Source organism: Marmota marmota, unplaced genomic scaffold (genome assembly GCF_001458135.2).
Source record: "Marmota marmota marmota unplaced genomic scaffold, marMar, whole genome shotgun sequence".
NCBI lineage: Eukaryota > Metazoa > Chordata > Mammalia > Rodentia > Sciuridae > Marmota > Marmota marmota.
The window spans coordinates 25,372,058-25,397,682 of NW_026000240.1; the positions used below are offsets into that span (position 1 = coordinate 25,372,058).

A 25,625-nucleotide genomic window follows, 5' to 3' on the forward strand; every position below is an offset into this window, starting at 1 on the left:
TTGATTATTCAAAGAAATTGCCATGAGACATTTTTTTGTTTGTTTCTAAGTTGCCTAGGCTGTCTTCTAATTTGCCATTCTCCTACTCCAACCTCTTGAGAAGCTGGGATTACTGGTGTGTGCCACCATGCCAGGATAATAAATCATTTTAATCTGGCACCTGATTTAAGAGCCTGTGAATAACTCTTAGTTTAAAACGTAAGTTTTCAAAATTTTCTCTAGAAGCCTAGGGTTTTCATTTGGAAGTGCCTCAAGGACCACTGGGAAGGGATAGTGACACTAATAGGAATAGTTTTAGGCCCTCTCTTATTGTATCTACTTTATCCATTTTTTAATTATTTAAACTATAAATAGCAAAGTTAATTATTTAGCAATATTTAAATAAACATTTAAAATACCAAAATTGATTTTAAAAGTTTTATTGATGTGTAATTGACATATAAACTGTACGTGTTTTTTAAAAAAAATTTTTAGTTGTAGATGTTCACAGTACCTTTATTTAGTTTAGTTTTTTTATGTGGTCCTGGGGATTGAACCCAGAGCCTCAGTGGTAGAAACTTTAAAGTGTAAATTTGGCAAGTTTTGATGTGCATATATACTTGTGAAATCATCACCACAATCAAAATGATAGATATACCTAGCACTCCAAAATTTTCTTACTATCTTTCCCAATTCCTCCAGTCTCCAGGAAGTAGTTGGTCAGCTTTCCATCACTATAAATGAGTTTGCATTTTATAGATTTTTATATAACTAGAATCTTACATACTCTTAGTCTGGCGTCTTTCAACATAATTATTTTGAGATTTTTATGGTTTTTTTTTTTTTTTTTTGCTTGTATTAGTAGTTCATTCCTTATCACTATGTAGTATTCTGTCATCCATTTGTTCATCCATTCACTTAATGATGGAAATTTGGGTTATTTCCAATTTTTGACTACTAAAATAAAACTGCTCTGAACATTCATGTTCATATGGACATATTCCTGACATTCAATGCTGTTTCATTTCGGTTTGGTTATTGTAGGTAGAAGGGTAAATTTGGTTTACATTACTCCATCCTGGCTAGAAGCAGAAGTTAGAAGTATAACTTGAAGTCTGAAAATATGTAGAATTTCTAGGGTTGTTCTTAAAATTGTTTATTTTTATTTTGGTGCTAGGGATCAAATCTAGCACCTTGCACATGATAAGCATGGTTTCTACCACTGAATCTACCCAGTCCCTTTTTTTCCCCCCTGATTTTACTGCATTATAATCAGAATATCTTTTTGGTATTAAGTCTTTAGGATTTGAGGTTTTTGACTTTAGACAAATTTTCATAATGCTCCATATATTCTTTTTAAAAAAGTCTAATCTCTGTTATATACATGTTGTGCTATTGTGATATTTACTACATTTCTAACAGTTTGGTTTTTGTCTGCTTGGTTTGTTGGCTTATAGGAGTTACTAAAATGTCTATAAACTTGTTAAGTTATTTTATCATCCTAATATACCTCCTATTGCTACTCATGTTTATTGCCTTGAATATATATTTTTTCTTACTAGGTATTTCTTCTCCTTTATCTTCCTTTTCATTTGTTTTACTGACCTTTTTAATTATAAAATATCATAAATGTCAAGGATAATGAATGATATAAAGTGAATACCCATATAACAACCAAAAAGTAAAACATCTCTAGCACTCCAGATAGCCCTCTCAACCCACCTTAAATGTCCCTTCCTATGGAGATCACCATTGTCCTGACTTTAACATTAATCACCTCTTTGGTCTTATAAAACTAGTTTTACCATTTCTTTGTGATGCCTAAATCAATATAATTTAGTTTTTATAAAAATCACAATTGTCCTCTTAATATTTCTTCAGTATTATGATTGTACAGTGCATCTGTGTGCTAGGTTCAGTCATGTGTTTTGATTGCTATAGAATTATTCTACCTATGAGTATTCTCTGACTCATTTTTCTGTTATACTGGTGGTTGACTTTTGGTGGTTTCCACTTCTTAGCTATTCTGAGCAGTGCTGCTATGAGTCTACATCCTTGAACCCTTTTATGCAAGCTTTCTAGAGTATACATCCAACTAAAATTGCTGGTATGTGTAGCCACATGTGCTAAGTATCGTATAACCTGAGGCAATACCATTTCTGTGGATATCAATATGAATGGAGTCTTTAGAGTTATAGAAGATGACTTTGATAGAGAATGTGTAACTTTAGAAGAAAATGCCAAACTGTTTTCCAAAGTGATTGCTCATGAGGAGTATAAATTGGTACAATGTATGAAAATCCCTATTTTCAACATCCTTTTTGCCAGTATAGTTGGAGAACTATTGTATTTTTGTTTATTTCCCTGATTAGAAGTTGAGTATCTTTTATTTACTTATTGGACATTTCTATTTCTTTTTGAAGCATTTGTGTCTTTAGCCCATTTAACTATTAGATTATGTTTTTCTGAGTAAATTGTAAAGAGCTATTACTCTGGACATGAGCCATCAGGCAGTTATATGTGTATAAATGTCTTCTTCCATTCTGAGGCCTATCTTTTCATTTCTGGTTTCTTTCAATGCACAGAATAACAATTTGGGGGGGGGGTAGGCAATACTGGGAATTGAACTCAGGAGTACTCAGCCACTGAGCCACATTAGAACTTAATTTTAATGTAGAGAAAGATATGGTCTTTATAGGTAGTGTTCTTTGTGGCTTATGAAAATTTGCCCTGGTCTTAAATTGTGAAGTTATTCTTCCATATTACAGCATAAGTTTTCCTTTCACATTTAAACCTAAAGTTGATTTATATTTGAATGTGGCAAGAGTAAAAGACTAGTTCATATTTTCCCAAATGCATATCCAGTTGTGCCAGCACCATTTAGTGACAAGTCTGACCTTTTCCATTGCTCATAGTGGTGCCTCTGTCATAGACTACTACTACAACTACTATTGTTGGGCTTTTCTGTTGTTTTGGTCCATTTGTCTCTTCCTGTACTACTACCACCTTGTTTCAGTTATTGTATGGCTTGAAAGTAAACTTTGTCATACTGCTGAAGACTTCCCAGCCCTTGGATTTCTATGTACATTGAATCTACAAAGCTACCCACATACAACCTTTTGGATTTTTAATGAGCTTTCATTAAAAACAAATTAGCATGGGAGAATAGGCATCTACACTGTTGGGTCTTCAAATATGGCATAGCTTTCCATTTGTTTAGTCTCTGAATTTATTTTAAAAGTTGCATAATTTTCATATAGAGGTGGTTATATGAATAGTGCTTGAAGTCTTATGCATTTATAAATTACCATTTTCATTTTCTCATTGGTGAGGGAATAGAGAACTAAAATTGATTTTAAAAAAAATTTTGTATCCATCAACCTTGCTAAAAAAAAGAATTCGAATTCTAGCAATTTATTTTGCATCTAATGTTCATATCATCACCTGTATTTATATGTAAGTTTTCTAGAGTATTTAGAATTTAAATTGCTGGATCAGAGGGGGAAAGGCCTGTGTAGCCACATGGGCTGTGCACTTGAAGCAATACCATTTATTTGGATAACAATGTGAACAAGCCTTGTTGGTGATGTGTGATTCGGCAATATTTAAATACAAATATTTAACAGTTTTGACTTTTTTAACATGGGCTACAATAGTGTTGACTAGAAGTGATAGGAAACAGCTTTTTCTTAATGTAATATTTGTTAAGATTTCTGATTATATGAATAGTAAGTATTCTTGGGTGTATCTTTTTACTTATACATTTGTATGTTTGAGCTTTTGGAAACAGCATATATAGCTATGCCTTTTACTTTCATGCTCTTTGGTATTCTAGATTTTATAAAAAATGTTTTTTTTTTTTTTTTAGGACACAATATTTTATTTATGTGGTGCTGAGAATCAAACCCAGTACCTCTGACATGCTAGGTAAGCGCTCTACCACTGAGCCACAACCCCAGCCCCTGATATTCTAGATTTTAACAGTGTATTGTGATTACAGACATTTATAGAAGCCCTTTGGCCATCTTTTTTATATTCTCTCTATCACATTTTCTGTGCTTTCCTCCCCACTATTGGGGAGGGGGTTAATTTTGCTTTTTCACTATTGATTTGGAAGTTTTATATTTCAACTTGGTGGGTTTTCTCTTACTTTATGTTCTTGGTTAAAAATTTTAACATATTGTCAGTTGAAACCACATTGCACAGGTAACTAAACATGAAAAATTTACTAAAAGGTGGCTAACTATTTAAAAGGAGGTAAGAGAATATTCTTGGACACAGTGTAGCATCTTTGGAAAGTAGACCACTCCATAGGGCCAAGGGAGAGGGTACAAAAAAAAAAAGGATAAGCACCTCCTCACCAGGCCAGTTTAAACCTCAGGGGAGAGGTGGAGCTGTCACAGGAGCCCTCTTGGCCAAGAAACTTGCAAGTGGTGGTGGAACATGAATGAGGGCAGGAACCAGGGCTGAACTGTGAGGGGTAATGAGGTGAACGAGAACATGCTCCTAGGTTGGCAGAACCCTGGAGAACCTACCTCGGCAGAGGAGCTGCTCCAGCCTCGCAGTGTCCTTCCATTGCTTTTGGAAAAGCCCAGCAGAAAGACCCTGGACAGAGACTTTGATTTGAAGCTGAAGGTAATAAGTCAGTATCTAACCCACAATTGGTTTTATATTTTTAGAACCAATTATAAATCCCTTTAGCTCCCTAAATAAGGATTTGGACACTAAATAACCAGCCAGGTGTTAGAAAACAGTGGAACTAAAAAAAAAGTCTTTGGTTGCTTACTGCTATGATTTGTATAAAAGTCCCAAAGGTCCACGTGTAAAAGGTGTGGTCCCAGGCCTGTGGCACTATTTGGGAGATGCTGGAATTTCCCACTGGGCTCCACCTCTTAGTCTTCCAGTTTGGGAATGTGTCCTTGAAGCGGGTACTGAGACCCCAGCCTCTTATTATCATGTCCAAACAATGAAGTGAGTGGCTTGGCCACATGCCCCATCGGGCAATCATGGGCTGAAACCTCCAGCTCTGTGCCTAGATGAACTTTTTAAGAGCTGATTATCAGGTGGTTAAAGTAATGGAAAGCCAATTAACATTTTTTTTTTAAAGTAATCAAGACTTAGGTTTACCAACTACTTACAAGTATTTTTGCTCCCCTATAGCCACTTCTGCCCTAATGACATTTTCCTTCTTGTGTCCAGTTACTAGTTTTATCCATGTTTTGTTTCATAATTTTTGCTTGTGAGCTTCCTTTTAGTGACAAATCTGCTTTATCAGTCTCCCTGGAAGTGAAGGGCAACCTTAAGGACCAGTTTTATGGTTGACTTAATATGATCTTAACAGGACTCCAGGTTCTAAACCAATTTTTTTAGTCTTGGGGATTTCTACACCAAGTTGGTGGTATGTAATTTCAGACCTTATGTTCCTGTGCTAATTGGCATCTGTCTTCTGATGAGACATAACTTTTCAGGCTCTTTACCCTCTCACATAGGGCCCATAGACTTGCCTCCAGTCTGACATAAGCTAACAATTCTGGTTTCCTTTAACTCATCCTTGATTCTGTACTGCTTTGCTTTTCTGATCATCATGCGGAATTTTACCTGTTAGGAAGAAGGGTAAGCTTTCATTTGTCTGCCACCTTGATCAGTAGTTGCTTTAGTGATTCTAATATTTAACATGTAATGATACATTCCCTTATACTACTTGATGCTTTACCATTTTCAAGGTACTTGTTTATTTAGGGAACAATTACAATGTCATGAAGTAGACAGCATCGTTTCTCATATTATGAAAATCTGTCATTCAAAAATAGAAATCTCAGCAGAAACCAATTTTTATTGTATATCTACTTAACAGTCTTAAGAAGAGGGTGAAAAACCAAGTAGCTTGAAGTTCAGAACATTTTTAGTTTACTGTTACAATGAAAAATGCTAGATAGTTGGTGGGAAGAGGCCCTTTCAGCATGGGCTGGCTTAGTGGAGGAGAGAAGTTTGAGGGGCATAGTGTTTGGATGACTCAGTTAACAGACCATCTGCTCAGGATAATGTAGCTGAAATCAGATTAGGTTTAAAAGGCAAATTAAGGGGTAGGCTTTGATTTTTATAAAAAATAGTTTATCATATTACTTATAAATTATGTGATCTCCTGTTTAGAACATTGCCTGAGTTAACAGAGAAGAGGATGTGACCTTGACAACTGCTCTAAGAATATCAGGGCAAGTCTATGTGGTCTTACAGAGTTTGAAATGCATAAGAGGCACTTGTTTAAGTAGACAATTTACATATTTTGCTTTTAATGTGTTATTTAAGTAAACTACCTATCTCTTGGAATGGTGGAACAGAATTCCCAAACTTGTCTGAGATACAAAAAGCTCCTTTTCCTTTGGCAGTGCCATTCCTCAGCAGCCTTTAGCACTCTGCTAAGAAAGTTCAGACTCAGACCTAGGTTTGGAACTTGGCCCTAGGTTCCCCACCACCAGAGTACTTAGGTATATCACTGTAAAACAGAGTCAAAGGTCCAGGCACACAAGCACCACAGGTTACAAACAGGGCTTTGGCAGTGCTAGCTCTTGGCAGTTTGGGGTCACTTTTTATATCCAGAAAAGTGTCCTCCCTTGGTCAATAACTGCCTAGGAATACTGGTAGCTCCTTTAGGACTTCTTCCAGCCTTTATGTTAGGGACAGGACACTTTCTAGCAAGACCTAAATCAGATGTGCATAATTACCCATCAAAAGTGAAAAAAAATCACTACTGGGGTTTTGATGCTAATTAGACACAAATATCCCCATTTCTTTCTGCATTTGAACAAATCCAATTGCAGTAGTTCTTTCCATAACTCCTGTTTCTTCCTAATACTGTCTGGCCATGCAGATAAATTTAACACAGTATTTACTTTCATCAAATGGCAAACTGTACATATATACACACATTCTGACACATCAGCGATGTTGCTACTCAGCTTCTGGGCTGTCCATCTGGAGTCAGCTCATACCTGCAAGGCAGTTGGGTTTGGACTTATGTTAGGTCCACAATACCTGCTCATTACTAATGGCATTGGCCTCTACAGAGCCAGCAGCAACTCTCTCCAAGTTGGCCAGCCAAGAATAAGGGTAGTTAACAGGGGTCTGATAGGTTAATGAGACATGAAGTAAAGGTGTTAGTAGTTTGTCTCTTTTCTTGATACTGAAAAGGGAAGAACTTTGGAGAGAGAGCAGCTGAGACAGTGTCTTGAAGAACAGATGAAAAGTGATAAATGAAAGAGCATACTCACCATTGTGAGAAGCCCTTAATCAGATCTTCTTTTGATAAGTCTATCAGCACCTAAACAACCGCAAATAATTATTTCCCTCCAAAAACACTGCATGAGTCCATCATAAAATTTCCTTGGGCTCTTAGGCGTTCAAAATGGACCTTCTCGAGAGGGACAATACAGACAGGTGCCTGTACTTTAGGAATTTCAGGTCATGTTTTCAAGTTTATATATGAATGTTATAAAAAGAAAACCTGCCTCATCTGTAAAAATGAAGATAATACCATCTACTTTATAGAAATTGGCCTTTAAAGAGGCGAGTATAGGGTACTTATTTGAATGTAACACTATGAAAATACTGTACACATACCATTTTGGGGGGCCTTTCCTTGGCATAGTCCTAGGGAGTATATTTCTTCCACTTTAGGTAAATATATTGTGCAAAGCTTGGATCTTATCACAGTACTTATTACCGTAGTGGATATTCAAATTCTTGGGTTGTACTGAGTTTGATAGATTCTTGTTAAAATAGGATTTATCATATGAATTTATATTTCTATATTATTTAATTTCAGTGGACTCGAGTTAGAGTACTGGGAGGAATATAGTACCAAGAACCCTTTTTGTACTTACTTTTCCTAACTCTTTCCTTCTGTGTGAGCCAAGTGGCCTACTATTTTTTACTGCAACATCGAGTGACCTCTTCTTTACTTCTTCCATGGGAACAAAAAATTCAAATCTTTAGGAAGAAAAAAAAAAAACACATCAGTCATTTTTGTTGAAAATCTGAAGTGTTTTATCCACTTCCCTAGTAAAGCAGGAGCGGTAGACTATGAGGAGCATATTGGTTCCTAGGTACTCAGTGCACAGGTAATCAGAATCCTGGAAGTGTTCTGAAGCTGTGTGCCTTTCAGACTACTGTGGTTTGGAGTTTATGACCCATTTGTCTAATTCTACTTTGGCTTTACTCTTAGTTGCCTTTCCCCACTCTGAACCTGCTCAACCTCTTTCCAAGTTGTTTGCTCAGACCATCTAAGGGATAGGTTGCTGAAGAGTTAGGCTTTTTCAAGCTATATGTAAAATAGTGATTGTAGAGTAGGGCAGAGGAGTCTATATATGAACTTTGTAATCCTAAGAGAGCCTTTACTTCTAGATTATTTTTAGGGCAGAGTGCTAAGTCTGCCTTTTAGATAATCCAGGGATAATTTTGAGAAATTTACTAATGATGGTTTTAAAAGTCAAGTCTTTTCTGTATTCCTATGTAGCAATTTGTGACATCCTTCTATAACTGTATCAAAATCTCTTACTTGTGTGGCTCTACTGATGAACTCAGTCCTCTTAAATGAGTAGTTATTGATCAGGAATAGAGGGAATCATAATTAAGAGGTTACAGCATCTTCCTAAGCTGGCTAGAAATGGCTTTTCTCAGGATTCTGAAGCAAACAAGACATTTTGGTTTTAGTACCTTGAGGATTATCAAGAATAAAAATACTTGAAATCAGACTTGCTACCACTAACCCATCAAAAGTAAGAAACATGATTAGAGTTGGCCTAATCTCTTCCGTCCCCAGGAACATGAGTGGACAAGCCTTTGCAGAGAAAGGGAGGAGTCCTTCATCTAACACCTCTGCTGTTTGCAGGAGGGAAGAGAAGCCAAAGAGCTATGGAGGAAACATTAGGTCTAGCTAGCATGCAGTTAAAAATGCCCCCCCACCCCCGGAATACTTATTTGGCAGTAAAAGGATTTGAATCTTATTAAAGAGACCTCATTTAAAGAGAGGGGGGCTGGGGTTGTAGCCCAGTGGTTGAACAATTGCCTCGCATGCTTGAGGCACTAGGTTCCACCCTCAGACACGATACCTTTTTTTTTAATGTACTATCTACAACAACAACAAAATTATTGTGGAACATTCAATAATCAGGAATGCTTCAGTCTCTCAGGGCAGCCTTTGTGATAAATGGCCCACGTTGTCCTTTCCCTGCTAGAAAGTATACGAAAGCTTCATGGAGTCGGACCATGTTGTATTGCCCAGCCCTGGCAGGCTGCCTGGGACACACACAATACGCAAGTGGATGAGGCACTCTAGGATGGCTGAGGGCCCACTCACGTCTCATCAAACAGAGGTTCCAGGGTCTTCCTCTTCACCGAGGTCTTCTTCCGACTTGCCCACCTCCTTTCTGGCAGCAAGTAGATGCGGACATAGGGATCTGCCCCACTGCTGGTGCACGGCGTCAGGTTTCTGATTTGTAGAGAAGAGAGGCCCCTGAAAAGACTCATTTGGGAGAAAGCGTACTGGCCGCTCAGCTTGGATGGCCGGGGTAGAGAACCCTCTATAGTCTAGATGACTAGAGGCATTTAGAGGACAAGATACCAGGTGTATTTTGAAAATATGAATTTTTGTATTTGGGGTACAGCAAGTACTTTGTATCTGAGGGAATTATACTGGCTATCAGTCACCCCCAGACAGTTTTGTAGTAGTTATGTCCGAGCAAACCTCTGAGACCATCAGCCCCAAAGAATGACCATCCAAGTGCTCCTTTGAGGATTCTCTTCATTCACGGCACACAAGCCTTCAATTCTCATTTCTTCCCAATATGTTACTTCTCCACCTGGGAACCTCACACCCTGGCCCCCACTTTAGTCTGTGGCCACCTGATGCCTCTAAAGAATCCTCCTACCTGCATCTGTTGATGAGCACCCTGAGGCAGCGCCGCAGACACACGTAGCGAACCGTGAGCTGAATCTCGCCAAGCCGCCGCTGCCCACAGTCCCCACCTCTGTGAAGAAAGGGTTTGTCACCTCTCTTATTAGAGTGTTGGCCCTCTCCCCTAAGACAGAGATACATGTCCTACTTGGGGAACACAGAGCCATGTAGGTTAATAATCTCAGGAATGTTCCATCTAGCATCAACATTTATCCTACTTTGCAGTAGGAAGAGCATGAACCCTGGAGTCTCTCTGCCTTTGTCGTGATTCCTGGGGGACTTTGGTAAATCTTACTTTTATGGTGGTAAGTTCTATCTTGTGGGGCTATTGTGAAGATTGAATCAAATCTCATAAAATAAGGCCATGGTAAAGAGTAAGTGACTACCAGTTACGTAATTCTATACTTCATGCTTTTTGTATCATCCCAGTGTGACTCTTTAGAATTCAGGAAATGTTTCTGCTGGAAGGGTCCTTAACAACTGAAGGCCAGCATCTGTTGTCCAGTTAGAGTAACTAGAGCCATAACGGGCTCATGCCTGTGTCATGCTGCCTCTAGTATAGATGTTTTGTGGAAAACCAGAACTTGCACAGGTGTGTAAGTTCATATCTACTCTTCCATCCAGGGAGATATTTTTCATGCAGGTGATTTTAGAAGAGATTAAGCAGAGGTGCATACTCAATGTAGAGGCTGTTATCTGTCAGGTCAAAGCAGGAAGAGGCCAGGGAGTTGAGCGAGGACATGCTGGGAGCTAGTCCTGTGGGTGGCCATGCGAATGGGGAGGTGGGGCATTTCATGGGCCTGGGTGACTTGATGGGCCCCGGAGAGTGGGGGCCTGGGACAGTCAAGAAGACGGTGGTTGAGCTCTTCTTCTTCCCCGGGGGCTCACAGAGCCCTTTGGCACTGTCCTTGCCTTTGGGCTCTGGGCCTGTCTCTTGGGGCTCGGGGAAAGCACTGGTGGTGGTTGTGGCGTTCTTGGGTGCCTCCTTGGTGTTTGAAGAAGGGTCTGGGGGACATGGCAGATCTGTAGGGCCTTCTCCTTGGGCTGGGGCATTGGGACTGTGGTCGGTGGCCACCTTCTTGATGAACAGAGGGCCTTTCTTTAGGGCTTCGGGTCCTGTGTAGGGGCTCCCCAGCTCCCGTTCCTCCACACGCAAGAACTAGAAGCAGATGATAAGATGGTTATGGCTGGGCCTACCAATCAACTTCAGCTGTTGTTTCTCCTTCCCCTCATCATCAAGACCCTAGGGAATTCCATTTCCAGAAATAAACATGGTAATCCAAATATGCTGAAAAGCCATTATGCCAGAATAAAATGAAACATCCTTTTAAATGCATAGCCAAATTTATAAGTAATAAGTGAAAAAGACAGTGAAAAGTGAAATACAAAAGTTAAGCTTTCCTTGGGTCAATGTGAGATCCTGAAGGTGGTTTCTGTGAAAAAGGTAAAATAATAATAATAATAATATACTCTAGGTTTTTGTTTGTTTTTTTGGTAGGGTGGTGGTAGAGGAATTGTAACTTATTGGCCTGTCCTCAGATTTATTTATTCACCCATGGGTTTTGATACCCAAAGTAAAGAAAATAACAAATGAATCCAGACTGTAATGCTTCTGAGGTACCCAGTGGCAACAAAACTTCCTTGGGAGGAACAGCCAGCCTTAATGCAGGCCATTGTCAATTAGAGAAATGAGTCATCATGGAAATGTATCAGCAGATCAGTGTCCCAGACCTTCCAGATGATAGAATGAACAATGTTTGCCAATGACCAAAGATGGAATATAGACACAAAGAGATAAAATACAATAAAAAAAAAGGTAGATTTGGAAGAGAAAATTAGAAAACTCACTACTGAAATAAACAGGTCGAACAGTAAACTAGGCATAGCCAAAGAAAATTTGTGATCAAGAAGGTAGAATGTAGCACTATGAGATGGGAAAGAGAAGATGAGAACAAGGGTTACGGAGGATAGCTGTAAAGGTTCAATGCAGAAGTTCTAGGAGGGATTGAAAAATAGGGAAGAGGCAGTATTTGAAGGAATATCAGCTGACAATATTCCAAGAGATGAAAACCAAATCCATTTCCTGGCATCTTCAGCACAGAGTAGTTTCTTCATGCTGGGACAGTTCACCTTGCTCCACCCCCATCCCCCAGGCCAAGGGGCTTACCCGAAGTACCAGCCTCATGGAGATGAGACTGTCCAGGCCAGAGTGATCCAGCTGAAAGCGCTGCTCCAGGGTGAGGTCAGCGTGGGGGAGGATCTGGCATAGCGGGAACTCCAGCACTCCCAGAGCGCACTCCTGGTCATCATCTAGCACCTGGGCCAGTTAGAGGGGGAACTAAATCCACCTATACCACGACCAAGTCTGAGTTGTGTAGCTACTGGCATCTGATCCCTGCCTGCAAGTGCTCCAAGCTAGTCAGGTGGCCAGGGCCATCGGGCTTTAGAGACCATGGGCTGAGCTGCTCCACAATGGAATGTCCAAGCAGGGCCCCAAATCCCTCAGCTCAATTTCTTGTCCATGAAATCTTGGGCAAATCATTGATTTAGCCTCTATCTCCTCATGGGTGAAATAAACAAAATAAAGACTCTCTTCCCCAGATCTTTTGTGAAGATTAAATGAAAAAAAAAATTGAAGTCTGCCATTATCAATGTCCTGAGTATACTCTAAGGCTACTTTGTAACAACTATAAAGACCCTTGTGCAGGGGCAGCCTCCTCCACAATGACCTTAGGCACCTGCCTGGAGGAGGAAACAAGGCCTTGGGGGGGCCTCAGTCTCCTCTCCCTCACAGGCCCTGACTCACTGCCAGAACCGCTGGATGCGCATGTCAGACTCGCAACCTCTTAACTGTGTTCCAGGAGCCCAGCTTCAAGCACACCTTCAGGCGGAGGTGCTCAGCTGCCACACTGTGCACAAAGAAGGAGAACACCTGGCTCCACACCGGGTCCTTGCTGTGAGGACAGATCTGGGAACAGAAGGAGGAGAGAGCACAGATACTGGCACCTGCTGCTTTCAGTCTGTCCCCAGAGATCAGATATGACATGCTGTAGTGGGGGACTGCACAAGGACCACACAGCCAGATTCAAAATGCTGACAGTGCTCTGCAGGGAAGAATGGGGACTAAAAACATATCATGAAGGCTCACTGAGCCCAGAGCTGACAGAATTACTGGTGCTGGGGTAAAGGACACAGGCTGTAGGGCCAGGCCAAGCTTGAACCCCAATTCTGCTGCTTTGTACAATTGCTCTTGGGCAAGTCCTCAGCTATAAAACTATTTTGTGAGGTTATCATGAGGACTAAAGAGCCTACTAAGCCTTCAGTGTAGGGGAATTTCTTCCTTTCTGCCTCCCTCCCTGAGGGCTGGGGCCCCACTTCCTTGGCCCAGGCCTAAGCACCCGCTGTCTTACCTTACTTGTATGCGTCTTCTTGCCTACAGTCAGCTTTACGTAGGAAGAAGGGTCTCTGCTGACCTTGTTCTAGGAGGAGGCAAACCCACGGCATTCAGGGTAGTGCTTCAGGGTCATCTTGAGACACCACCCCCATCAGTGGCTCCTGGGGTAACCAACTGCTTCCCTTTGAGAGAGGACTGCCCTGTGCTCCCAGGCCCTCTGGGTAGCAGTTACTATGCGAGCACCAGGACAGGACTGGCCTCAGGAGAGGCTTGATTACAGACTAGAGGCCCGAGCTGGCTTGGTAAGCACAGGCCCTTATTCCCTGGGGCTATGGAAACAGATGGTGAAGTCATGTTCCAGTCCTCACAGACCCAGGCAATAACCTTCTGGGTCGCATTTATAAAAGGGCAATAAAAGCTACTGACATCAGTCATCAGGGGACTCGGATGACAAATAGGGGCAAGTTGCTTAGTCCAGTGCTTGGTTCATGGTGGATCCATGGAATGGTCCCCTTGTTGTCCCCAGGCTGTATGCACACACAGGTGCAGAAAATAAGCTGTGGTTACTTTCCGGGGTGGGGGGAGGCTGTAATTTACCCTTGCTTTGCACATCCACACTTACCCTGGCAAACCTGGAGAGTTTTTTGGCTCTATATTCACCATTCAGGTAGTCGAAAGGGTTTCTCTGCAGCACCAGAAGAAATGGAGTTAAAGCAACACATGAACTTTTGGAAGTAATAGGCACAAAGTAGGGTGTGTGTGACCCTGAAAATGTCACCACTCACCGGCAGGTTGCAGGCATTCTCCAAGAAGACCACAAGGATGGCAGTGGAGAGGCCACCATGGTCCTACAAACAGTTACAGGCTCTCACTGGGTGTCCCCAGCAGCAGGACACACCTGCTGGTTTTGCAGATGACACAGCAAAAAGAAGCCAACCCTTACCCTCCAGACCAGCTGTAAGATCTCTCATGGCCTAGCTTTTTGTTGAGGATAAGAATACAACAAACAGCAGCATGACAGATTCAAGTTAAACACAAAGGTGATTTCCCTGTTGACCTGGGATGACAGGCATTGACACAGAGCTCTTGACCATGACTTCCCTAAACATGACTGAGATGCTTAGAAGCTTGTATGCTGAGAGATTAGGGGCTTCCCTGGGTGGAGGGAGGGGGCTGAGTGACATGTTTTCCAGGACATGAGCAAGAAGTAAGGGGCTTCATCTCCTCCCTTGCCTCTTCCTGCACACAGCCTGCACGTATCCTGTACCTGCTCCTGCTAGGGAGCCCGTGACATCCCGCACTCACCTCAGTCATAGCGTCCTGGTCAGTGAGCAGTGACAGCCACTCTAGCCGCAGGTGCAGCCGCCCACTGTTTGTATCATTCAGGACAAACCACTGTGAGGTGGGGTGGGAGAGGGAAGTTCAGAAAGAGGGCCAGGGAGAGGCTACTGACCCTTTTTGGAACACTCAGTCATGGGCTCCAGGAAAAGATGCCAACCCAGACAGGGCACACATGGGCTTAGCAGGAGGGCAGGCAGACAGGTTCCAGGAGGGCAGAAGTGGTACTTCAGCATGGACAGACCCACCCTGCAATGGCACATCCCCTGCTGGGATCCTCACTCTGGACATTTCCCATGGGAGCTTCTTCTAACCCAGGCCCTGGGGTTCCCTGGAGCCACCTGTGCCTTACCCAGCTCTTGTCCCCAAGAACGGGGAATATGCAGCCAGCACAGAAGGCCCCATTTCCCAGGACAACCTGCCAGGGCTGCCTTTGGGAAGTGGGCCACCACCCCCCCGCCACCAGGAACTGTGGCACCACTTTACCTCATCCACCACTCTGTTTGTCATGACGTCCCCCAGGCAGATCTGCAGGCTGGAACACACAGGGAGAGGGGGTCAGCACAAAGGAGGAGCACAGAAAGGGCCTGGAGGCCCACCTTGGAATCTACCTGGGGCTGTTAAGTCAACAGATCTTTTTCATCCCAAGAATCAATGGGATGTCAAACTTCCATTCAAGTGAAGGAAGGACTAGCTGACCACTGGGCACATGGTGCCCAGGGAGGCAGGCGGCTCCCAGACAAAGGAGCTGCTGGACATGTTGCCTCTGGACCTCTCAGCAGCAGGGCTACTGGCATTTTGAATGCGATGATTCTTTATTGTGCAAAACTGCCCATGCGTCACAGGGATTTAGCCTCCCTGGCCTGTGCCCTCTGCACGCTGCTTAGTGCTGCAAGCACCACCCCCAGTCACCTTAACAGAATGCCCTCTGATTTGGAAACTGCCCCCAGGTACCCTGCAAGGGCTAAGATTGTGTGAGAGGTGGTGACTCCCACAGTCCCCTCGCTCACTCGCTCAGCCACATACGGCATGAGCCACAAACCACTCCTCTAATTTGCAACACTGAAACTACAACTGTTTCATTAAGATGGAAAATAAAGATGACAGGCAACACCTGTTGGTGAGCTGTTTCTTAGCTGTCAGGCTGTCTCCCATTTGGTTTTATTTCCACTTTTTATAATGACATATTCATGGAATCAAGCACGGGGGCAGGGTGTGAGACTAGAAACTCTCTTCTTCGCCTGGAGGCGAGCAGTGCCAGCAGTTTCCAGGCTCCTCTGCGCATGTGAACACATTCAGGTCCTCTGGATCGCATGACATAGCGCTTCCCTACCTACGAATTGGGTATCAACTAGCACATAGATGTTACTTTTTTTTTTGTACTGGGGAGTGAACAGGGGGTGTTTAACCACTAAGCCACCTCCCTAGCCCTTTTTATCTTGAGGCAGTATCTCACTAAGTTGCTTGGGGCCTTGCTAAACTGCTGAGACTGGTGCTGAATTTGTGATCCTCCTGCCTTAGCTTCCTGAGGAACTGGGATTATAGGCATGTAACACCACACCTGGCTTCTACTTTGTTTTTAAAAGTACAGAATACTCTGACATTTGGCAATGGCAACTTACTCATTTGAACATTGGACCAGTGCCCTGGGACTGGGCATCCATTCATGTTTCCAGGGTGAGGAGGGGGTGTGTTCTGCTACCACAAATACTTACGCAATAGCATTTTGAGTACTAATGCTTTTATTTTGCAGGAGATTCCTGGACATGGGACTGCCTGACCCAAAGACATGTAAATCTGAAGGTCTGATGGCCAGTCCCACCCCAGCCATTTCAACCTTCCCAGAACCCAGATGGAGTGGCCAGGGTTCTTTGGAACTGGATCCCTTGTCATCCATGCTAGCCTTGCCCTCTGCTCCAAGTGGGGACTCTGGGTTCATTGTCAGGAGGGTGGAAAGCAGAGCCCATCATGCAAAATACCTGGGGTTCTCTCTGGCCTGCCCCAGGGTTTAGGTCAGGAGTGGGGACTTGAGAGATATCCAGGAAAGTGAGTGGCAGAACTGTGGTTGGTGGGGCAGGCTGCCTGGCATAGTCACCATGTCAAGGTGACCACAGAGGGTTGCAGGTCAGTAAGCAATGAGAGCAGGGATGCCTGGGCCCTCACAGGCTCAGCCCACAGCCCCAGACAGGGGAGGTCCAAGGCCCAGTTCCACCCTCCTCACCTGCCAAGGAAGTCATCCCTGTCTGTGTCCTCGTCATACAGGTCCACCTCCAGGTCCTGCCCAGGGACTTCATACACCATGAACTGAAAGGAGAGAGGTGTCCTAACCTATAGGTTGCGACTGATCCATCAGCCCTTATGACCTGAGGGAGCCAAATCCCAGCCTGGTGTGCAGGGATTTGGCCTTTTGATTGCCTCAGAACCCCACCCACAAGGAGGAAGGGATGCCCCTCACGCAGGGTGGAGGAGGCCAGAGAACATGAACAAACCGGGGCAGTGGCTACTATCCGTTCTGCCTTGGGCCTGTGGGTTCCGGAGCACTTGCCCATCACACTCCCTTGGCCCCATGGCCATGGCACCCCAGGACACTGATCCACCCTTTATCACTCTGTTTCCCTGCCTTGGCCCATTTGTGATAGCACACAGATGGCTGGTTGTGAGGGGAAGTTGGAGAGGGCACCAAGGTGACAGCCCTGGATTGTGAAATTGGAGGGGCCGTCGAGGTCTTAACAGACTATGGGTCCACCCTTCAAGTAGCAGGGACTGTGGGTGGACCTAATGAAGGACTTCAGGTTCCTGATGTGTGGCTCTAGCAGGGAAGGCTGGGGTGTGGGCAGAACTGCCTGTCTGAGGGTCTTTTTTTCTTTGAGAATTTCCAACAAAGCTAATTCTGGTAGGGAAAGAAGATAGTGGGATTTGCCCGCAGGCTGAAAATACGGGACCAGGACAGCCCACCTCCAGAGGCCTGGTGGATATGGTCAGGAATCACACCAACCTGCCTGCCCATCTCCAAGTCCCATGGCTGGCCAGAGCTTCTCCACAGGGCAAGGCCCCACCCTGACTGTGCCCAGCACAGCCCAGATGAAACCTCTAGACACCCAGGACTGTCAAAAGAGGCCAAGGAGACCCTTACCTCAAATACCTCATTCCAGGTGGGGTTCAGGTTCTTGTAGATGGTCCTGCTCCGGAAATGCTGCAAGCCGATGCTCACCTTGGCGTAGGGATCTGATTTGCCTCCAAGCCCCAGGAAGCCATCCTTTGCGGACAGCTTCTCAGCTTCCAGCAAGTAGACTCTGATCACCCCCTGGAAAATGCCCCCGCCCAGGGCTCACAGCTGCTTCCTGGGCTGCATCAGCCATCAAGGCCCAGGAAAGCAGGGCCACAGTCGTCAGAGATCACTACCACCCCCAGCTCACCTGCTCCATGGTCTGGATGGGGAGATGGAAGCCAGAGACAGCAATGAGCCGGCCAGAGCCACACAGCAAGTGATGGTAGGACCTCAGGCTCTCCCCAGTGCCCCAGCATGTTCTACCGTGTCCCTGACCCTCCCACACACCCTACCTCCAAACTGCCACATGGAGGGCTATTCAAATGCACCCATTTCCTGTCCTGTACCAACAATCATGTCGCTTCAGGAGCTTCCTCCTTCCCATCAGCCCTCTTCACGTAACCTACATGTAGGCATGCAGTGGAGCATGCAGTGGAGCATCCTGTGGGCACTGCCTGCTTCTGGTAGGAGGTCCCTCTACTCATTAAGGTCCCACACCAAGTGTCAGCCACCACACCCTGGGCCATGCCACAGCACAGAGCTCTTCCCCACACTCAGAGGGTTGTTCAAAAAAAAAAAAACTAAAACTAAAACACGGTTAATAACCAACAGCACAGGAAATCTGAAAAGAATAATTCAAACTACTTCTTTAGAAATAGCAGTAAATACATATGCATTTTCCCTTTGACCCACATTTTCCCTTTGTTCCCATTTCTGGGAACCTATCCCAAAGGCATGCCGGCAAAAATATCGGATGATGCCCGCATGAGGCTATTCACTGCACTGTATCTGTAACAGCAAAAGTCCAGACACAGGACCTAACTGTTCATCAAGGGGTGAACCAGCTTCAGTACATTCCCACAATGAAGAGCCTCCCAGCAGCTGTGAAAGAATGAGGGCGGTCTCCATGCTGCCATTGTGAGATTTCCACAACCCAGTGAGTGACAAAAACAAGGTAGGGAAACTACAGTAGGCTACCATCTTTCCAAGGAAGGGGACTATGAAGATAATCAAATATGTGCACATATGACCGTGTCTATCTATCTATTCTTACTGAAAACCAAGGAAAAATAATGGCAGAATAAACCATTAGTTATAGGAAAGAAGGATCCACTGGAGGGAACAAGAGGTAGAAGTTGAATTTCTTAAAATATAATTTGGTTTTTATATAGGACTTCAGAAACACACAACTATTTGCATAATTGTAAAAGGAAATTAAGGTAACAATTAAGTCCTAAAAAAATAGAGAATAGACTGAAACAAACAAATGTAAACATTTGTGGCCAATGGAACTATTCCAAAGGAGTCTAAAATGTAGTAGTGTGACTACTCATATGTCCCAAGTGGGACATACTCTAAGGACAGTGGGACATACTCTAAGGACAGCAAGTCTTTACTAATTGTGATATGGGAGGAGGCATTTGTATTGTTACTTGGGGACCATCACACATACAGTGCAGGCCACACCAGTGTGCCACCATGGGAAGGCTGAGAGGACACATGAGCTGCATCCCCAGCCAGCCTGGGTCTTCTTGGATCTCCCCCAAGCAGATGTGTGCCTCATTCAGCAAGAAGGCCATGCCTCTTACCTGGTGCTGAGGGTAAGAATGGGTGCTTTCCCCTCTCTTGGGGTCCTGACTCCCAGCCCCCAGGAGTTCAGGCCCACAGCCAAGGCATCTTTCTGTAGAGACTGTCCCCAAGGGCATCCTGAGCTGGACCCAGGATGGGGAGACAATGTGGCTCAGTGCACCAGCTCAACCGAGACTCTTCCTCAGTAGGCCCAAAGGTTCTTCCTGACCCAAACTGACAGAGTCCAGGGACCCTCCCAGAAGGAAGGGGACTCCTGCTGTGTCATGGGAATGACTGCACACAGTCCTCAACACAAGCCACAGGGGGTGCCAGGAGCACAGAAGAGAATGTGCCTGGGCTCTGCCCCTCCCTGGATGGTAAAATGACTTCAGACAAAGTCATCCCACCTCCTGGCCTCAGTCTCCACCCTCTGAAATGGGATGCCAGCCCTCAAAGGGTGGAAATTGGGATCGGTATCTGAGAATGCATTTCAGGACACCTCCCCAGCCGCCCAGGTGTCCCTCCACACTGATGCTGTGGCCAGCACCAGGTACTCACTCACACAGGGCAAAGGGAAGCGCAGGTTGGTCACATCCAGGCCCTTCTTGACAGGCACAGTCACGCGGTTGGGCAGCACCAGGTGGGCGGCAATGAGGTCCTCCAGCAGGCTGTCCGACACTTCACTGGGGTATCAGGCATGACCAACTATAGCGGGGTAATACTCCCTCGCCGTGCTACCTGTCCCTCCACGCAGCCTCAGCACTGGAACTGACAGCCCAGCTTGGTGTGGGCCCCGACAGGCAGCCTGACCCCTTCCCACCTGGATGGAGGTGGCTATCCATTTTGACAAACCCTGACATTCTGTCCCAAATAGCAGCCCTCCCATCTGCACCCCCTGGCACCCACCTGCTTTGTTCTCTGGATGGCCAAGAACAGACCCTGGGCCTGGGTATGATCTCAACTCAACTGCCCCCTAGTTGTGTGACCTTAGGCATATCACCCACCTCTGTGCACCTGGGTTCCCTCATCTCTAGGAGGTCGGCTAGCAATGCCAGCCTCCTTGAGTAGCTGTAGGGGAGGAGATGTGGCGGTGCCTGGACCACGGAAACACTACGCAAGAGCTGGCTACTGAAGCCCTCTGCTGCCTGGCATGCCCCTGTTCTCATTATAGCACACCTCGTTCTCCCCCAAACAGGGATATAAGGACAGGAAGGACACACAGTGAGTGCTCAACAAATGTTGTTTGAATGAAAGAAGTTCTTACCCTGACCAATCCCTGTCCCTCCTTCCCGGGGAGGCATGTCTGATGGGCTGGAGCCCTCCTCTGCACCTTACCAGGGGCCTGGGACCTTCTCACCAGCCTCCGCTGTGACAGCCAGCCCCTCCCATGCCTGAGTTCATGACCACAGTCATGAGGCCACCTGGACTTCTCACCACAGACACGGGCTAGGGAGGGGCTGGCTTGAAGAATGAAGAGGACACCTGGATGTGCCCAGTCCCAGTGTGTGGTCAACACATTCCCAAATGCTCTCACAGGGACCCCGAGTCAGAGGAACCAGGCTTCCCTTTAACTGACAACAGGCCCAGAGAGGTGAAATAGCCTGTCCACAGTCACAAATTTGCTAAGTGACGGAGCCAGGAGCTAGCTGGCCTGTGCTCCTCTCTCACTAGCCCCTGTGGTCTCCAGAACACCTCATCTGATCAGAGCCCCAGGACAGGGACCTGAATGCCCCTCAGCCCAACACTGAGTAAAGCGCTTCCTTGCCTGTGTGTGTGTGTGTGTGTGTTCTGGGTACAGCCCTGTCAGCCTTGGCCCACACCTATAGAGGCTCTCCCTGTGGAAGGGAGGGCTCAAGGCTGTCCCTCTCGCCCCAGTCCTCACGCATGGAACAGGAGGGTGGGCACATCCTTGTGCAGCTCCCGGCACTGACAGCAGAACCCTGGTGTCTCCACTGGGGACCTCCCTGGAGGTTCCCAGGCACTTACTTGATGCCTGGTGCATCCAGCAGGTTGGTCAAGCCTGTCCAGTTGATCTGCAGATGCTACAGGGGCAGGAGGAGGCTATTAGGCCACAAGGAGCTGAGAACCTCTTCCAAGTACCTCACACCTGCCTGAACAGAGAGCCCAGCCTGCCAGGGATGCCCTCTGTGGGCAGGTCAGATGGGCAAGGGCACCTCCCTGTCCTGCTTGGGCCTTAGCTCAGGATGAAGCCAGGGCTGCCAGCCTGCTGCCTCCTGCCGAGACCCACCACCTGAGGAAGGCTGCCCATTCGGCTGCAGGCTGCCTGGCCTTGGAGAGCCCGAGACTGTGAGCTCCCCTTCAGACCTCCTGTGTGCCCCCTCTGGGATTTGTCTCTTGGTGGGACCAAGTCTGGCTCCTCAGGCTGCTGGAGGATTAAGCGAGGCAGGATCATGAGGGCCTAGGCCTGGGGGGGGGGGGTGGCTACAGCAATGTCCATTCTTGGGCTCCAACCCAAGGGCTCTGCTCAGGAGCATCTCTAACCCTGTCCCCGGGGCTCACCGGCTTTTGAAGGAAGAACACGGTGACAGCTCCCACAAAGGGCTTGTCCACCAGGAGGGGCTCCAGGATGACCCGCAGGGTGCCCTGCAACTGGATGGGTACAGAGGCTGAGAAAGCAGGTCTTCTTTCTTCTGGGTCTGCTGCACTCGGCCGAGGTCATTTCCTACCTTGTTCCATGTCCATATCAGGACCACCTACCCCAGGCCACCTGCTGTCACAGCAGGGACCACACTGGGTGTGCAGGAGCCTGGACATAGCAGCAACTCTTGTGCCAGCCACCAAGGCCACAGACTGACCCCAATCACTTTCTGTGATGTGCTAACCACTCCAGGAGCAGGGACGCAATGTCACTGCATTTTCCTGGGGTGACATCGCCACCTCCTGCTCTCACCTGGATGTCTAAGCAATGGTTCTTCATCACTCCAGAATGCCTCTCTCCCCAAGGCAGCTAGAGCCGCCCAGGGAACTTTGCAACCTGAGGCAGGTTGTGCAGCCCTGAGGTAGAGCTGGGGCTGAAGCCCAGCACCACTTCCTGGCCATGTGATCCAGGGCCTGTGGTTTCTTCAGTCCCCAGCCTGTGTTTGGTTCCTCACCATCTTTTGCAGCCTGCTCCAGCCTGAACTGGCTCCCTCCTTCCCAGACCTTTTTTCTGTCCCCAGGGGCTGGAACAGAGGCAGTCATGTGGCTCCACCCACCTGGATCCCATTCACGCCTGCATGTATCTTCTGCAGCTCCACACTGATCTCACAGTCCCCGATGTAGCTGAAACAGGGAGGGAGAAGGAAGAATGGAGACGGGGCAAGTCCACCTGCTCAGAGAGGTCTAGAAACTTGCCCAGTGTTGCACAGCCTGATCCCTGGCTGCTGTCCACCAAATCTAAGCTATGTTACTTGTCACACAACCTCCCCTACAGCCTCAGCCTTCCTTGGTTCTGTTTAGACCCTAACCCAGGTCCAGGTCAGGAGAGGTAGCCCCTTAGTCCCCTACATCTTGGTATCCTGGGTATGTCCCCACCTCTGACCTTGAGGACAATGACTGTGAATACCACCTTGCCCCATGACACCCAAAGATGGAAAGAATCAGCTCTTGGTAGACACACCACCCCTCTCCACCACTGCTGCGCCCCTGCCCCATTTCTGCCCGGGTCTCTTTCCAGAAGCAGCCCCAGTGCTTACATCAAGCCACTGCCCAGGGTGTGGTGGGGGTGGTAGAGGTGGGCAAAGGTGACCAAAGGTAACAAGGCCTCAGGCTGCAAGAGGAGCCCGAGTGCAGCTGGGGCCTACACAGGGGCCGGGCCCAGGGAACTCAGGACTAGTGCCCTTGAGGGTAAAGATCAGGAGACTATTAAAGGTCAGAGGACTAAGGGGGATGACAGAGTGGTTGTCACACATCTGCAGGTCACAGGCAGAGGAGCCTGACATCACAAGTCAGAAATGCTGAGTGGGGGCAGGCAGGATGGGCAGACAGGGGCCCTGGGTACTGCCTGGGAGGCTGGATGGCCCAGATGGCATCGAGGGGCTCCAACTGTTCACACAGGATCTCATGGCAGAGCCTCAAGGGCCAGGAGCACCTGGTTGCCTGGAGACCAATCCCTAAAGAGGGGCAGGTGGCCTCAGAATTGGCTCCCATCTCCCCAGCATGCTCTCAGGGCCAGCTTCTGGGCAAAGGTCAGAAAATATGAGACACTGGGAAGGAAGGGCATCACTCTGGGACTCAGGAGTTGACCCTCTTGTCTTTCAAAGCACAACTCAAATCTCACCACCTACAGGAAGACACCCTGGACAGAGCCTCCCTTGATCCTGACTCAAGCCCATTATGAACCTCACTTGAAAGAGGTGCCTGGGTCCCGCCTGCTAACCTAGCTGCTTGTGAGACTTTGCATCCTCCAAGCCTCCAGCTGGCCTTTCTCAATGCGTGCTCGGAACTCCCTGGGCTTCCCTCCCTCGTTCTCTCTGCATCCTGAGGCAGCTGGTCTGACCCTGTAGGTGATCCCAGCCCTGGCTTCCTTGTTATCCAGAATGAGCCAGGGGATGGGAGAAGCCAGGACGGGCCGTAGGCCCAGCGAGTGGCGGCTCCCCCAGGACCAGTCATTCTTCCATCCGTTTTTCCTGATACTCCTCCCCTTGTGCCCCAGCACAACCAGGGGTTCCACAGCCCAAATCAGAGTGTAGACATGCCACTCCATCTTCCAACTGGCTGCTCCCTGTCCCTGGAAGCCCCCACCTGGCACGAGGGCTCACCATATCTGCAGGTCCAAGGTGACCTGTCTTCGGTTGCATTTGTTAGTGTGTGCCTTGACACCGTTCACCCTGGGGCACTGGAAGAGATGGCAGACAGGAAGGTCAGTAGGTTCTCAAAGCAGGGATGGCCACAAGCCCCTGCCCACAAGCCGCTGTGCTCCTGGGTTGAGGCGCACACACACACACACAGAAACCCACCTGCAGCCCCAGATGCCCCTCCCTTGAAGGTGTCTCCTCCTTTGTCTCCTGCCACGGCTATTTACTGGGCATCTACCCTGCACAGCCCTGGACTGAGAGAAAGCAAGGAGCAAGAGGGACCAAGTCTGCTCTCACAGGCCTGCAGTCCAGCCCAGGAGACAAATAGGGCAGGGAGGGGCCACAGGAGGAGCAGCCCTGCTGTTCTGAGGCATCTGGGACTTCAGGACCTCCTGACCATCTTGGGCGGGGCTAATGTAGGCTCCTGGAGGGGGAAGCATTTAAGCTAAGTCTGGCGGGTGAGTTGGCCCCATAGAGGAAAGGGAAGGGGGCAGGATCCTTGGTGAGGGATCTGATCCTGAGGATTCAAGTGCACTGCTACAGGGCCTTGGGCTCCAGGCTCTGGGCCAAGACCTTGGTTCCCAGATAACTTTCCTTCTGCTTTCAGCTCTACTCACTCAGACTTTTCTGTCAGGCAGTCTGGTTATTACTGATCAAGGGTTAAAAAAAAAAATTCATTTGAATCTGAATTAATGATGTTCATGCTGAAGTGGGTTAGGGGTGAAGTTCACCAATATCTATTTAGTTTGAAATGCATTTTTTAAAAAGACGAGTAGACAGTCATAAAAAAAGTGAAATTACGGCATTTGCCGGTAAATGGAGGGAACTGGAGGCTATCATGCTAAGCGAAATAAGCCAATCCCAAAAAACCAAAGGGGAAATGTTCTCCCCGATATGTGGATGCTGACTCACAATTGTGGGGGGGTGGAGTATACCAGATTGGATGGGGGGGAGGGTAGGGGATGAGAATGGGAAAAACAGTGGAATGAATTGGACATAACTTTTCTGTGTTCATATATGAATACACAACCAGTGTAGCTCCACATCATGTACAACCACAAGAATGTGAAGTTATACTCCATGTATGTATATGTGTCAAAATACACTCCACTGTCATGTTTATCTAAAAAGAACAAATAAAGATATGTAGAGAGATGGATGCATGGATATGTAATAAATCAAATATAGCCAAAAATTACCATCTGCATAATTTGGATGGTAGGTACATGATGTTCACTGAATAGCTTTTAAAAAATTTTTTGTACGTTTGAAATTTTTCATAAGAAAAAGTTGCAGAAAAAAATTCAATCAGTACCACTAGAGAAAAGA

The 25,625-nt window shown here is 46.5% G+C and overlaps 1 protein-coding gene across 4 annotated transcripts in view; it reads right to left on the bottom strand.

Moving 5' to 3' along the window:
* Positions 1-460: 460 nt before the first annotated feature.
* The window catches only part of Esyt3 (extended synaptotagmin 3), a 46,634-nt gene continuing 21,469 nt past the window's right edge, over positions 461-25,625 (bottom strand). The window contains exons 4-24 of one of the 4 annotated variants that reach the window (XM_048794330.1): positions 24,261-24,337; positions 22,716-22,782; positions 22,021-22,110; positions 21,487-21,542; positions 20,063-20,183; positions 17,797-17,967; positions 16,885-16,967; positions 15,150-15,198; positions 14,631-14,720; positions 14,111-14,173; positions 13,948-14,010; positions 13,342-13,410; positions 12,783-12,899; positions 12,099-12,248; positions 10,609-11,090; positions 9,906-10,004; positions 9,335-9,466; positions 7,860-7,965; positions 7,248-7,297; positions 6,905-6,968; positions 461-5,577 (exon numbers count right to left, since the gene is read on the bottom strand). In XM_048794330.1, coding sequence (XP_048650287.1) covers positions 6,932-6,968; positions 7,248-7,297; positions 7,860-7,965; positions 9,335-9,466; positions 9,906-10,004; positions 10,609-11,090; positions 12,099-12,248; positions 12,783-12,899; positions 13,342-13,410; positions 13,948-14,010; positions 14,111-14,173; positions 14,631-14,720; positions 15,150-15,198; positions 16,885-16,967; positions 17,797-17,967; positions 20,063-20,183; positions 21,487-21,542; positions 22,021-22,110; positions 22,716-22,782; positions 24,261-24,337 — 2,172 coding nt within the window. In that variant the 3' untranslated portion in view covers positions 461-5,577; positions 6,905-6,931. Of the gene's footprint in view, positions 5,578-6,252; positions 6,969-7,247; positions 7,298-7,859; positions 7,966-9,334; positions 9,467-9,905; positions 10,005-10,608; positions 11,091-12,098; positions 12,249-12,782; positions 12,900-13,341; positions 13,411-13,947; positions 14,011-14,110; positions 14,174-14,630; positions 14,721-15,149; positions 15,199-16,884; positions 16,968-17,796; positions 17,968-20,062; positions 20,184-21,486; positions 21,543-22,020; positions 22,111-22,715; positions 22,783-24,260; positions 24,338-25,625 lie in introns of those variants that run through there. The other 3 variants (XM_048794331.1, XM_015487002.2, XM_048794329.1) reach the window with 3 other exon arrangements.